The sequence below is a fragment of the Molothrus ater genome, chromosome 36 (assembly GCF_012460135.2).
Source record: "Molothrus ater isolate BHLD 08-10-18 breed brown headed cowbird chromosome 36, BPBGC_Mater_1.1, whole genome shotgun sequence".
In the NCBI taxonomy this organism is placed as follows: Eukaryota; Metazoa; Chordata; class Aves; order Passeriformes; family Icteridae; genus Molothrus; species Molothrus ater.
Genome location: NC_071663.1, coordinates 558361 through 573249, shown reverse-complemented (window position 1 = coordinate 573249; position 14889 = coordinate 558361). Strand labels below are relative to the sequence as shown.

The 14889-nt window shown below is 59.7% G+C and overlaps 1 protein-coding gene across 5 annotated transcripts in view; it reads right to left on the bottom strand.

Moving 5' to 3' along the window:
- DNM2 (dynamin 2) overlaps positions 1–14889 on the bottom strand; it is a 32571-nt gene that overhangs the window by 15051 nt on the left and 2631 nt on the right. For 2 of the 5 annotated variants that reach the window (XM_036400081.2, XM_036400083.2), the window contains exons 2-15: positions 12680–12753; positions 10945–11094; positions 10632–10835; positions 10148–10246; positions 9273–9433; positions 8505–8647; positions 7118–7253; positions 6280–6347; positions 4894–5032; positions 3485–3571; positions 3333–3403; positions 2741–2770; positions 1330–1381; positions 51–62 (exon numbers count right to left, since the gene is read on the bottom strand). In XM_036400081.2, the coding sequence (XP_036255974.1) occupies positions 51–62; positions 1330–1381; positions 2741–2770; positions 3333–3403; positions 3485–3571; positions 4894–5032; positions 6280–6347; positions 7118–7253; positions 8505–8647; positions 9273–9433; positions 10148–10246; positions 10632–10835; positions 10945–11094; positions 12680–12753 (1426 nt within the window). The remainder of the gene's footprint in view (positions 1–50; positions 63–1329; positions 1382–2740; positions 2771–3332; positions 3404–3484; positions 3572–4893; positions 5033–6279; positions 6348–7117; positions 7254–8504; positions 8648–9272; positions 9434–10147; positions 10247–10631; positions 10836–10944; positions 11095–12679; positions 12754–14889) is intronic. The other 3 variants (XM_036400082.2, XM_036400085.2, XM_054518147.1) reach the window with 2 other exon arrangements.

The window sequence follows — 14889 nt, the reverse complement described above, 5'->3', positions numbered from 1 at the left end:
CTGGCAGGGCCGGGTGCTGTCCCAGCACGATCCCGCTCCGTGGTACTTACCAGGATCTCCCCCTTTGGGCGTGCAAAATTAAGGGGGGAAAAACACACACACACACACAAAAATAAAAAAAAAAAAGGCAGGAAAAGGAGATGGGACAGGGAAGGGAATGACAGGAGAGGGAGAGAGCGGGAAGCACAAAAAACAAAAAAAAACAAAAAAAAAAAGGGAGGAAAAAGCGGAAAAACAGCAGAAGAAAACCCGTTACATGCTATTAATGATCATTCCCAGCGTTAATCCCTCGGAGCGGCTTCCGGAGGGAGCGAGGGCCGGGGAGGGGGCACGGCCGCCCCTGCTCAGCCCAACATCCCCTGGGAGCGGGGCTGGGGGGACACGGCGGAGGGGACAGCCCGGGGTGCTCTGGGGACACCCTGGGGTGCTCTGGGGACACCCTGGGGTGCTGTGGGGACACCCTGGGGTCATCCTGGGACACCCTGGGGTCATCCTGGGACAGCCCGGGGTGCGCTGGGGACACCCTGGGGTGCTCTGGGGACACCCTGGGGTCATCCTGGGACACCCTGGGGTGCTCTGGGGACACCCCGGGGTGCTCTGGGGACACCCTGGGGTCATCCTGGGACACCCTGGGGTCATCCTGGGACACCCCGGGGTCATCCTGGGACACCCTGGGGTGCTGTGGGGACAGCCCGGGGTCATCCTGGGACACCCCGGGGTGCTCTGGGGACACGCTGGGACACCCTGGGGTTCTCCTGGGACACCCCAGGGTCATCCCAGGATACCCCAGTATCATCTTGGGACATCCCAGTGTCATCTTGGGGCACCCCGGGGTGCTCTGGGGACACCCCAGGATCCTCCTGGGACACGCTGGGACACCCCAGGATCCTCCTGGAACACCCCAGGGCCCTCCTGGAACACCCCAGGGTCATCCCAGGATACCCCAGTGTCATCTTGGGGCACCCCAGGGTCATCTTGGGACACCCCGGGGTCCTCCTGGGACACCCCAGGGTCATCCCAGGATACCCCAGTGTCATCTTGGGACATCCCAGGGTCATCTTGGGGCACCCCGGGGTCCTCCTGGGACACCCCGGGGTCCTCCCGGTTCCCAGTCCCTCACCCCCCTCTCCAGGGCTGCACCTCCCGCCCGTTTTGTCCCCAATCCTGCTGTTTTCGGGCAGGAATTCTGCTCCCACTCTGCTTTCCCACGCCCAAGCCCTTGGCTGTCAGTGTCTATGGACGGGGCTCGGCTGCCCCTGCCGGGCTCAGAGCAGGAGGAGGAGGAGGAGGAGGAGGAAGAGCAGGAATTCCAGGAGCTTCTGGCTGTACCTGGTTTGGGATCGCTCTCTTCTTGTTGGTCTGAGTGTTCCGCTGCTGGGCGCTGGAAAAAGGGGAAAGAAAATCAGGTGTTGAGGTGAGGAAGAGGAAGGTGAGCGAGGGGAGGAGCCGATCCGAAGGGTGGAATTCCAGAGCCCCTTCCCGAGGTTCTTCCCGAGGTTTGCCCAGGACAGAGCGGGGATGGGACACCGGGGTCTCCTCCTCGGGGTGGGCACTCCCAGGACTCCAGGGGGAGGAGGCTGCAGATTCCCGAGGGAATCCCGACCACCGAGAACCAGGAGCTTCCAGAAACACCCAATAATTCCCCCTGGGAGGGGTCAGGACTGGGATTCAGCATTACCTGCACCAGAGGGAAGAGCTACCTGTCTCTCCTGAGCACGAGGGGCGGAACCGTTAGTCGGGAGCGGGAACAAAATCCGGGAAATGCGTTAGAATCCCACCGGGAATGGGGGGATCCCACCCCTGGGAAAGGGCAGCGCTGGGATTCGGGGGGTCCGGGGGATCTGGGGGATCCGGGGGGGTCTGGGGAGCCCTCCCTGCCTGCCCCGATCCCAACAGCTCCTCCCAGATCCCTGGGCAGGGCTGAGCTGGGGGAGCTCCAGATGAGCTGGGAGGAGAAGCTCCAGGATCCCAAACGTGAGGAGAAGCTCCAGGATCCCAAACCCGAGGAGAAGCTCCAGGATCCCAAACCCAAGGAAAAGCTCCAGGATCCCAAACCCAAGGAGAAGCTCCAGGATCCCAAACCCAAGGAGAAGCTCCGGGATCCCAAACCCAAGGAGAAGCTCCAGGATCCCAAACCCAAGGAAAAGCTCCAGGATCCCAAACCCAAGGAGAAGCTCCAGGATCCCAAACCCAAGGAAAAGCTCCAGGATCCCAAACCCGAGGAGAAGCTCCAGGATCCCAATTCCAAGGAGAAGCTCCAGGATCCCAAACCCAAGGCTGAACTGGGAGAAGCTCTGGGATCCCAATTCCAAGGAGAAGCTCTGGGATCCCAAACCCAAGGAGAAGCTCCGGGATCCCAATTCCAAGGAGAAGCTCCAGGATCCCAAACCCAAGGAGAAGCTCCAGGATCCCAAACCCAAGGAGAAGCTCCGGGATCCCAATCCCGAGGAGAAGCTCTGGGATCCCAAACCCAAGGAGAAGCTCCGGGATCCCAAACCCGAGGAGAAGCTCCAGGATCCCAATTCCAAGGAGAAGCTCTGGGATCCCAATTCCAAGGAGAAGCTCCGGGATCCCAATTCCAAGGAGAAGCTCCGGGATCCCAAACCCGAGGAGAAGCTCCAGGATCCCAATTCCAAGGAGAAGCTCCGGGACCCCCCGGCCAAGGGGAGCCCCCCCAGCCCCCCCAGCCCCCCGGAAGCTGCCGGGTGCCCTGGGCAGGGGGAGCTGCCCCGGTACCCACCCGGTGGCCACGTGCTGCTCAGTGAAACAGCTGGGGCAGGAGAGGAGCAGGAGAGTCCAGAGACAGAGAGAGGTGATGGATCCGGGGGGAAACGGCAGAGAGCAGGGAGTGTGACCCGAGAGGAAAGAGAGAAAAAAGGGGGAAAAGAGAGAAAAAAAACAAAAACAGGAGGAGGAGGAGGAGGAGGAGGAGGAGGAGGAGGAGGAGGAGAAGGGTGGGAATGGAAGGGGCAGGGGCAGGGTGGGCTCCAGGCACCCCGAGCTGGAGTCTGGGAGCTTCCCGGAGGTTTGGGGCTGGAGAACACCAGGAGGAGTCAAGGGAAGGTGTCAGGAGAGCCCTGCCCCTGGCAGGGGAGAGGATGAGGAGGGACAGAGGGGACAGGGAGCAATTCCTGCTCTGGGACAGCTCCAGGATGGGTCCAGCAGCCCAAACCATCCAAATTCCCGAGGCTGGAGCTCCTCCCAGCCCCTTTCCCAGAGCCCAAAGCTGAGGGGATCGGTGCTGGAGGATGTGGGGGACGCCGGTGTCCCCCACAAGGACAGCACAGCCCCCGGGGCCGTGTGGGAATGGTCCCCCCCGGGCAAGGACTCACTTGGCAAAGCCGATGAAATCCTCGTGGTTGGTGTTGATGTAGGAGAGCTCGATGTCGATGAGCAGCAGGATCTGGGGGAGCCAGGAGTCAGGGAAAAGGGGGGAAAATGGGATTTTGAGGGGGATTCCCACTCTGGGGGTGCTGGGGCTGACCTGGTCCTTGGTTTTGCCCTCCCGCTCCCGGATGTGGGTGGTGACGATGCGCTCGGTCTCCTCCCGCAGCCTGGGGTACGAGCCCAGCTGGAAACCAGGGAAACAGGGTCGGGAAGAAGGGGTGGGATGGAGGCAGGGGAGAGAGGTGGGGTGGAGGTAGGGTTGGGTGCCAAACCACACCAAACCCTGCCAAACCTCACCACTCCCCATCAAACTCCATCAAACCCCACCAAACCCCCACCAAACCCTGCCAAACCCTGCCAAACCCCACCAAACCCCACCAAACCCTGCCAAACCCTGCCAAACCCTGCCAAACCTCACCAAACCCTGCCAAACCCTGCCAAACTTCACCAATCCCCACCAAATTCCATCAAACTCCATCAAACCCCACCAAACCCCCACCAAACCCTGCCAAACCCTGTCAAACCTCACCAATCCCCACCACTCCCCATCAAACCCCACCCAAATCCCACCAAGTCCCATCAAACTCCATCAAACCCCAGCAAACCACACCAAACCACACCAAACCCCGACAAACCCCACCCAAATCCCACCAAACTCCATCAAACCCCACCAAACCCCCACCAAACCCTGCCAAACCTCACCAAACCTCACCAAATTCCACCACTCCCCGTCAAACTCCATCAAACCCCAGCAAACCCCATCAAACCCCACCAAAGTCCATCAAACCCCACCAAACCCCACCACGGGCCTGACCAGTCCCTCACTGGTGTTACTGGTGTTACTGGGCTGACCAGTCCCTCACTGGTGTTACTGGGCTGACCAGTACCTTACTGGTGTTACTGGTGTTACTGGGCTGACCAGTCCCTCACTGGTGTTACTGGTGTTACTGGGCTGACCAGTCCCTCACTGGTGTTACTGGTGACACTGGGCTGACCAGTCCCTCACTGGTGTTACTGGTGTTACTGGGCTGACCAGTCCCTCACTGGTGTTACTGGGCTGACCAGTACCTTACTGGTGTTACTGGGCTGACCAGTCCCTCACTGGTGTTACTGGTGTTACTGGGCTGACCAGTCCCTCACTGGTGTTACTGGTGTTACTGGGCTGACCAGTCCCTCACTGGTGTTACTGGTGTTACTGGGCTGACCAGTCCCTCACTGGTGTTACTGGTGTTACTGGGCTGACCAGTCCCTCACTGGTGTTACTGGTGTTACTGGGCTGACCAGTCCCTCACTGGTGTTACTGGTGTTACTGGGCTGACCAGTACCTTACTGGTGTTACTGGTGTTACTGGGCTGACCAGTACCTCACTGGTGTTACTGGGCTGACCAGTCCCTCACTGGTGTTACTGGTGTTACTGGGCTGACCAGTCCCTCACTGGTGTTACTGGGCTGACCAGTCCCTCACTGGTGTTACTGGTGTTACTGGTGTTACTGGGCTGACCAGTACCTTACTGGTGCACTGGCGCACGGTGTTGATGAGCTCCTGGATCACCAAGTCCACGCATTTCAGGCACGGCTCCTTCAGCTTCACCACCTGCTTCTTCACGATGGCCTCGAAGGCCAGGTCTGGTGTGAACAGCCCCGTCCTGGAGGGCAGGGAGAGGGAAAAGCGGGATTGGGATTGGGATGGGATTGGGATGGGACTGGGGTGGGATTGGGATGGGATTGGGATGGGATTGGGATGGGATGGGATGGGATGGGATTGGGATGGGATTGGGGTGGGACTGGGATGGGATTGGGATGGGACTGGGATGGGACTGGGGTGGGATTGGGATGGGACTGGGATGGGATTGGGATGGGATTGGGATGGGATGGGATTGGGATGGGATTGGGGTGGGACTGGGATGGGATTGGGATGGGATTGGGATGGGACTGGGATGGGACTGGGATGGGACTGGGATGGGATTGGGATGGGATTGGGATGGGATTGGGATGGGACTGGGATGGGATTGGGATGGGACTGGGATGGGATTGGGGTGGGACTGGGATGGGACTGGGATGGGATGGGATTGGGATGGGACTGGGATGGGATTGGGATGGGACTGGGATGGGATGGGATTGGGGTGGGATTGGGATGGGATGGGATTGGGATGGGACTGGGATGGGATTGGGATGGGACTGGGATGGGATTGGGATGGGATTGGGATGGGATTGGGGTGGGACTGGGATGGGACTGGGGTGGGATTGGGATGGGATTGGGGTGGGATTGGGATGGGATTGGGATGGGACTGGGATGGGATTGGGATGGGACTGGGATGGGATTGGGATGGGATTGGGATGGGATTGGGATGGGATTGGGATGGGATTGGGATGGGATTGGGATGGGATTGGGATGGGACTGGGATGGGATTGGGATGGGACTGGGATGGGATTGGGATGGGATTGGGGTGGGACTGGGATGGGACTGGGATGGGACTGGGATGGGACTGGGATGGGATTGGGATGGGATTGGGGTGGGACTGGGATGGGACTGGGATAGGATGGGACTGGGATGGGATTGGGATGGGATTGGGATGGGACTGGGATAGGATGGGACTGGGATGGGATTGGGATGGGATTGGGATGGGACTGGGGTGGGATTGGGGTGGGATTGGGGTGGGACTGGGATGGGACTGGGATGGGACTGGGATGGGATTGGGGTGGAATTGGGGTGGGACTGGGACAGAGCCCATCCCAGGGAGGGATTCCCTGACCCCGGGGAGCAATTCTGCTCCTGGAGACCAATCTCCTGCTCAGCAGAAGAAATCCCTCCGCCAGGAGAGCCCTTCCCAGCTTTCCCTGGGAGCCTGGCTCGGGAATTGCGTCCAGGGAAGGATCTGTGAGCGATACTTGCCTCACCCCGTGGATGTTCTTGATGGCGTAGCTGATCTCCCGCCTCAGATCCTTCTCGTCGAATTCCATCTGCAGGGAAACGGAGGGGGAATCAGGAACTGGGAATCAACCAGGAATTAAAAACCAGGAACCGGGAATCAGAAATGAGGAGTCAGAAATGAGGAATCAGAAATCAGGAATCAATCAGGAATCAGAAATCAGTCAGGAATCAGAAATCAGGAGTCAGAAATGAGGAATCAGAAATCAGGAATCAGAAATGAGGAATCAGAAATCAGGAGTCAGAAATCAGGAGTCAGAAATGAGGAGTCAGAAATGAGGAATCAGAAATGAGGAATCAATCAGGAATCAGAAATCAATCAGGAATCAGAAATCAATCAGAAACCAGAAATAAGGAATTGGGAATCAATCAGAAATCAGGAATCAGAAATCAGGAATCAATCAGGAATCCGGAATCAAAAAATCAGAAATAAATCAAGAATCAGGAATAGAAAATCAGAAATGAGGAATCAATCAGGAATCAGAAATCAGTCAGGAATCAGGAATCAATCAGGAATCAATCAGGAATCAATCAGGAATCAGGACTCAATCAGGAATCAATCAGGAATCAGGAATCAATCAGGAATCAATCAGGAATCAATCAGGAATCAGGACTCAATCAGGACTCAATCAGGACTCAATCAGGACTCAGGAATCAGGAGTGTCCCACTGTCCAGCAGCCACAGGGGACCCACACCAGAAGGCTGCACCATCCCTGCAGCCTCCCCAGGCAGGGGCTGCTCCGTTTTATCTGCCTCAAATTTTGGGATTTTTACTGGGGAGAGGGAGCCCCCAATGCTCACCTTGACGAGCTCAAAGGGGAATCTCTCGTGGAAAATCCGGTTGATCCTGGCACCCCCAGAGAGCTCCAGGGTGTCCACCTGGTCCCCTGAGCCCTCGATCCTCTTCTCAAAGTCCACCCCGAACTGCTGCACCATCCTGGGGCAGAAAACCGGGAATGAGGGAGCAAAAATTCCCCAATTCCTCCAGATGGCGTGGGAGAAGCGCAAATCCCGTTCTTTTCTGCGTGGGAGGCACAGAGCCCACGCTGCCAGGAGATTTTCCCCATCCATCCATCCATCCGTCCGTCCATCCATCCACCATCCATCCATCATCCATCCATCCATCCATCCATCATCCATCCATCCATCCATCCATCCATCCATCCATCCATCCATCCATCCATCCATCCATCCATCGTCCATCCATCCATCATCCATCCATCCATCCATCCATCATCCATCCATCATCCATCCATCCATCATCCATCCATCATCCATCCATCCATCATCCATCCATCCATGATTCCATAGATCCATCCATCCATCCATCCATCCATCATCCATCCATCCATCCATCCATCCATCCATCATCCATCCATCCATCCATCCATCCATCATCCATCCATCCATGGATCCATCCATCATCCATCCATCCATCCATCATCCATCCATCCATGGATCCATCCATCATCCATCCATCCATCCATCCATCCATCCATCCATCCATCCATCATCCATCCATCCATCCATCCATCCATCCATCCATCCATCATCCATCCATCCATCCATCCATCCATCATCCATCCATCCATCATCCATCCATCCATCCATCCATCCATCCATCATCCATCCATCCATCCATCATCCATCCATCCATCCATCATCCATCCATCATCCATCATCCATCCATCATCCATCCATCCATCCATCCATCATCCATCCATCCATCCATCATCCATCCATCCATCCATCCATCCATCCATCCATCCATCATCCATCCATCCATCCATCCATCCATCATCCATCCATCCATCATCCATCCATCCATCCATCATCCATCCATCATCCATCCATCCATCCATCATCCATCCATCCATCCATCCATCATCCATCCATCATCCATCATCCATCCATCATCCATCCATCCATCCATCCATCATCCATCCATCCATCCATCATCCATCCATCCATCCATCCATCCATCCATCCATCCATCCATCCATCATCCATCCATCATCCATCCATCCATCCATCATCCATCCATCCATCCATCCATCCATCCATCCATCCATCCATCCATCATCCATCCATCCATCATCCATCCATCCATCCATCCATCATCCATCCATCCATCTTCCAGCTGGGAAGGGCAAATCCCGCTGGGAATTCCCTCTGGAGGGGCACCCACTGCAGCAGGGCTTTGGTTTTCCTGGCGGGGTCGTCGGGTCGGAAGTTCTTGTACTCCTCCACCTCCTTCTCCAGGGACAGCAGCTGGCTCTGCAGCTTGCTGCGCAGCGAGGGCAGCGACTCCCGGATGTGGTTGGTCAGTTGCTGCAGGGGGACGGGCACAACTTGAGATGGGAGACCGGAAAATTCCCCTTTTCCAGGTGGGAATGGAGCCCCACTCGGAAAATTCCCCTTTTCCAGGTGGGAATGGAGCCCCACTCGGAAAATTCCCCTTTTCCAGGTGGGAATGGAGCCCCACTCGGAAAATTCCCCTTTTCCAGGTGGGAATGGAGCCCCACCTGGAAATTCTGCTTTTCCAGGTGGGAACGGGCAGGAAGGGGCTGTCCCACCCAGGAACACAGCAGGAATGGAGACCCACCCGGAAAATTCCCCTTTTCCAGGTGGGAAGGGACTGTCCCACATAGAAAATTCCCCTTTTCCACCCAGGAACACAGCGGGAAGGGGCTGTCCCATCCGGGAAATTCCGCTTTTCCAGGTGGGAATGGAGCCCCACTCGGAAAATTCCCCTTTTCCAGGTGGGAATGGAGCCCCACTCAGAAAATTCCCCTTTTCCAGGTGGGAATGGAGCCCTCCCTGTAAAATTCCGCTTTTCCAGAAGGGAAAGGGCCGTCCCACCCGGTAAATTCCCCTCTCCCGGGCAGGAAGGGGCAGGAAGGGGCCGTCCCACCCGGTAAATTCCCCTCTCCCGGGCAGGAAGGGGCGGTCGCACCTGGTTGAGCACCCTCTGCAGGTGCGGCGTGCCCATGCGCTCGGCCATGTGCCGGTAGGCCGGGTGTGACAGGAAGAATTTGCGCTCGGCCGCCAGCGCAGCCCTGATGTCCTTCTTGCCATCGATGTCCTTCTGACTGCGGTTCACCACCCCGATGTAGCCTGGCACACAGGGGACAGCGTGGGGCCAGCACGGGAGTGGCACCCAGAGGGCACACGGTGACACTGGGGACACTGGGGACATGGGGGGAGCCAGGGCAGGGGACACTGGGGACACCAGGGACAGCATGGGAGTGGCACCCAGAGGGCACAAGGTGACACTGGGGACACTGGGGACACGGGGGGAGCCAGGGCAGGGGACACTGGGGACACCAGGGACAGCATGGGAGTGGCACCCAGAGGGCACACGGTGACACTGGGGACAGTGGGGACACGGGGGGAGCCAGGGAGGGACACAGGGCAGGGGACACTGAGTGACCTGAGGGGACATGGGGGACACACAGAGTGACCTGAGGGGCACACACTGAGTGACCTGAGGGGGGACACACAGAGTGACCTGAGGGGCACACACTGAGTGACCTGAGGGGGGACACACAGAGTGACCCAAGGGGCACACAGTGAGTGACCTGAGGGGGGACACACAGAGTGACCTGAGGGGACACAGGGCACACACAGAGTGACCCAAGGGGCACACACAGAGTGACCCAAGGGGCACACAGTGAGTGACCTGAGGGGGGACACACAGAGTGACCTGAGGGGACACAGAGCACACACAGAGTGACCCAGGGGGCACACAGTGAGTGACCTGAGGGGGGACATACACAGAGTGACCCGAGGGGACACGGGGGACACGCAGGGACCCGGGCCAGGCCGTACCTCTCCGGAGGGGCAGCAGTTTGTTCTCCAGCACGTCCCGGGCGTCGGTGCCTTCGTCCATCAGGTCCAGCTTGGTGATGACCCCGATGGTCCTCAGGCCTGTGGGGCCAAGGGTTGGTCCCAATGAACCCCAGCCCAGCACAACGGGGACCCCACGGAATGGAGAGGAGGATGAGGAGGAGGAGGACGAAGAGGATGAGGAGAGGAGGACGAAGAGGATGAGGAGAGGAGGATGAAGAGGATGAGGAGAGGAGGATGAACAGGATGAGGAGAAGGAGGGTGAAGAGGATGAGGAGGAGGACGAAGAGGACGAGGAAGCGCTCCCCATCCCTTTATCCTCAGGCCTGTGGGGCCAAGGGTTGGTCCCAATGAACCCCAGCCCAGCACAACAGGGACCCACGAAATGGAGAGGAGGATGAGGAGGAGGAGGAGGAGGAGGATGAGGATGAAGAAGAGGCCGAGGAAGCGCTCCCCGTCCCCTCACCCTGCGGATCCACCTCCTTGGCCATCTTGAGCGCGTCCGAGTTGGCCAGGTCCATGTTGGCCGGGGTGACGGCCAGGATCAGGCTGCTCTCCCTGCTGATGAACTGCAGGATCATGTCCCGGATCTGGAACTCGATGTCCTGCGGCTGATCCCCCACCGGCACCTTGGTGATCCCGGGCAGGTCGATCAGGGTCAGGTTCAGCACTGGGGGGACACGGACGGGCTGAAGGGGGGGATCCCTCCGGGCCTTCCCGGTGCGTTGGCTCCCGCAGGGCCCCGGATTTTCCCCGGCTCCTCCCCGTTTTGCCCTCACCGTGGGGGGAGTACACGCGCAGGTTGATGGGCACGGGGGAGATGCCCTTGTTGGTGCCCGTCACCCGGTCGGTCTCCGCCTCGATCTCCTGCCGCACCTCATCGAAATCCGTGAACTTCTTGGATTTGCAGTGCAGGAACTCGGCATATTCTGGGAGGGATGGGGAGCGTGAAAAACAGGGAGTGTTCGGGGGGGTGGGATGGAGCAGGGCAGGGGATCTGGGGAGATGTGTGGGGAATGGGGGGAAGGGGCTGCAGAACCCCCAGGAGGGGCTGCAGGACATGGGGAAGGGGCCTCAGGACATGGGGAAGGGGCTGCAGGACCCCAAGAGGGGCCTCAGGACATGGGGAAGGGGCTGCAGGACCCCAGGAGGGGCCTCAGGACATGGGGAAGGGGCTGCAGGACATGGGGAAGGGGCTGCAGGACCCCAAGAGGGGCCTCAGGACATGGGGAAGGGGCTGCAGGACCCCAGGAGGGGCCTCAGGACATGGGGAAGGGGCTGCAGGACATGGGGAAGGGGCTGCAGGACCCCAAGAGGGGCCTCAGGACATGGGGAAGGGGCTGCAGGACCCCAGGAGGGGCTGCAGGACCCCAGGAGGAGCTGCAGGACCCCCAGGAGCTGCCCTGGATCCCAATCTGCCCCACGAAGAGGGATTTCAGCAGCTGTGGGGCCAGGCTGCGGCCGCTGGGATGGTGCAACTTCCTTCCTCCTTCCCTCGGTGTGGGCAGAGCGGAAACCTCAGCGCTGTCAGGGCTGGAATCATCCCAGCCACCTCATTCCTCAGCCCAGAGCCCTCCCCAGCCCTCCCATGGCTCCAAAATCGGCTCTTCCCAGCCCTCCCCAGCTCCCAGGAGCCACTGATGGCCCCAGGAGGGCACCAGGGCCTCTGGGATTCACCCAAACCCAGGGAATTTTTGGCCCGGCTGCTCAAGGTGAAGGGGACCAAGGAGTTCTGCCCGGATATCGGGATGGCTGATGGCAGCCAAGGAAACCTGGCTGGGAGAAGGAGTCACCCCCACGGCCAGCTCAGCATTCCCCGGGTTCCCTTTGGCCTCCCCGGCCTTCCCAGGCATTCCCTGGGCTCTCCCCCGCGTTCCTCCCTGATGAGCGGGAGGAGCTGCGAGCGTGGGGGCAGCGGATGGAGCCCAGGGTGCCCTGTGGGAGGGAGGGCTGCAGTGACACATCCCAGAGCTGCAGTGTGAACACCCCAGGGCTGCAGTGACACATCCCAGGGCTCACACCCAGCTCAGATGGACCCCAGGGCTGCAGTGACACATCCCAGAGCTGCAGTGACACATCCCAGAGCTGCAGTGTGAACATCCCAGGGCTGCAGTGTGAACATCCCAGAGCTGCAGTGTGAACATCCCAGGGCTCACACCCAGCTCAGATGGACCCCAGAGCTGCAGTGTGAACACCCCAGAGCTGCAGTGACACATCCCAGGGCTGCAGTGTGAATACCCCAGAGCTGCAGTGTGAACACCCCCAGGGCTCACACCCAGCTCGGATGGACCCCAGGGCTGCAGTGTGAACACCCCCAGGGATCCCACCCAGCTCAGATGGACCCCAGGGCTGCAGTGTGAACACCCCCAGGGCTCACACCCAGCACAGATGGACCCCAGGGCTGCAATGTGCACAGCCCCAGGGCTCACACCCAGCTTGGACAGACCCCAGTGCTGCACTGTGAACACCCCCAGGGCTCACACCCAGCTCGCTCCCCCTTTCCCAGCCCCGTACCCGTCTTGGAGAAGATGAGCTGCAGGATGAGAGGCCGGCGAGTGACAATCCCGGAGCCACGGGGAAGGAAATCCCTGCAGGGGATGAGAGGATGGGTCAGTCAATCGGTGGATTGATGCCATCGGTTCCTCCAGCACTGGGAACACACAGGATCAATCCCTGCTCTCCTGGGGGAGAGAACAGGATATTCCTGGGAGGGCAGATCCCCCAGGAAAGCAGGAAATTCCACACAATTCCTCCCGGCCCCAAGGAAAGCAGGAAATTCCCACGGAATCCCCTCTGGCCTCAGCGCCCCGGAACTTTTTTTGGGAGAACCCTGCCTGGAAAAGGTGGAGCTGCAATGGCCAATTTGGGCTGGGGCTGTCCCCACCCCTGTGCCGAGCAGGGACAGCAGGAACGGGACAGGGCAGAGTCTGCTGGGAATGGGGAGTGATAACGGCCTGGGAGCGGCTCTGCCGGGAACTGCCCGGCCCGGGCGTCCCAGCAACGCCAAGAGCAACAGCCCGACGGTGTCACCCCGACGGTGTCACCCCGACGGTGTCACCCCGACAGAGCCTGTTTGACAGCCACAAATGAACTTCTTCCTGCCCAACCGGGACGGCCCCGGGCGGGGGAAAGGGGCAGTGGAGCTCGGGGAGGCCCCAGGTGGCCCCAGTGACCCCAGAGGGGACGGTGATGCTGACGGGAGCGTTGGGATCGGGGTGACTCCCACAAAGCGGGGTCTGACATCTCTGCCTCTGCTGCTCCCTCCTTGTCCCAGTGTCCCACACCTGACCCCGGGGGAATTGAGGTGATCCCCAGCTCTGATCCTGTGGAAATCGAGGTGATCTTGTCCCAGCCCTGCATCCAGGTCATCCCCAGTTCCCAGCCCTGATCCTGAAGGAATCCAGGTGATCCCCTTGTCCCAGCCCCAATCCTGGGGGAAATGAGGTGATTCCCTTGTTCCAGCCCTGAATTGAGGTGACCCCCTTGTCCCATCCCCTATCCCAGGCTAATCCAGGTGATCCCCTTGTCCCATCCCCTATCCCAGGCTAACCCAGGTGGTTTCCTTGCCCCATCCCCTATCCCAGGCTAATCCAGGTGACCCCCTTGTCCCAGCCCCTATCCCAGGCTAATCCAGGAGGTTTCCTTGCCCCATCCCCTATCCCAGGCTAATCCAGGTGGTTTCCTTGCCCCAGCCCCTATCCCAAGCTAACCCAGGTGGTTTCCTTGTCCCAGCCCCTATCCCAGGCTAATCCAGGTGATCCCCAGCCCCTATCCCAAGCTAACCCAGGTGGTTTCCTTGTCCCATCCCCTATCCCAGGCTAACCCAGGTGGTTTCCTTGCCCCATCCCCTATCCCAGGCTAACCCAGGTGGTTTCCTTGCCCCAGCCCCGCCAGGATTCCCGGCTCCCCGAGCTGGAGGTGACAGGCCCCGAGGGGAAGGAGGGGCCTCCAGGAAGGAAGCGCAGGCACGGTGGCAGTGCCACCACCCAGCTCCGTGTCCCCGCGTCCCCGTGTCCCTCCCGTGTCCGGCTGGGCAGGATCCGGGCCCGGCCGTGACGCGCGCAGGAGCCCCAGGACGTCACTGCCCGGATCCTGCCGCCTCCCACCTGGGCTCAGGTGTGACCAGGGCCGGCGAGGGGACAAAGGGACACAGGGACAAAGGGCCAAAGGTCTCGGGGTGGAGGAGTGCGGTGGGAACTCCCCAGTGCCGAGAAAATCCCTGGGGAAACACCTGAGCTGAGCGTGTGTCACACTTCCACGTTTCCAAAACACCTCGTGCTGGTTCCACCTGGCTCCCGAGCATTCCCTCCCCACTCCTGGGGGATTTCCCTGGATTCCTCTGGCCACGGCTCCCACCGAGGCAAATCCCAGGGATTTACCCCTGCACTGATTTACCCCCAGCCCCACCAGAGCTGCGGGAGCCTCGTGGCCAATCCCTCAGGATGGGTCACTGCTCTTGTCCTGTCCCCGTGGGATTCAGCTCTCCCTGTGTCCCCAAACCCCACTGATCCCAAACCCTGGGGCTCAGCCCCACTCTGAGGCATTTTGGGGGACGCTCCTGAGGCAGGACAAGGATCCCCAGCCCGGGGTGAACCCCATCCTCTCCTTGGGCTCATGATGCCCCATTGAGGTCCCCAAACCCCACTGATCCCAAACCCTGGGGCTCAGCCCCACTCCGGGATCCCTGAGGGATTTTGGGGGATGCTCCTGAGGCAGGACAAGGA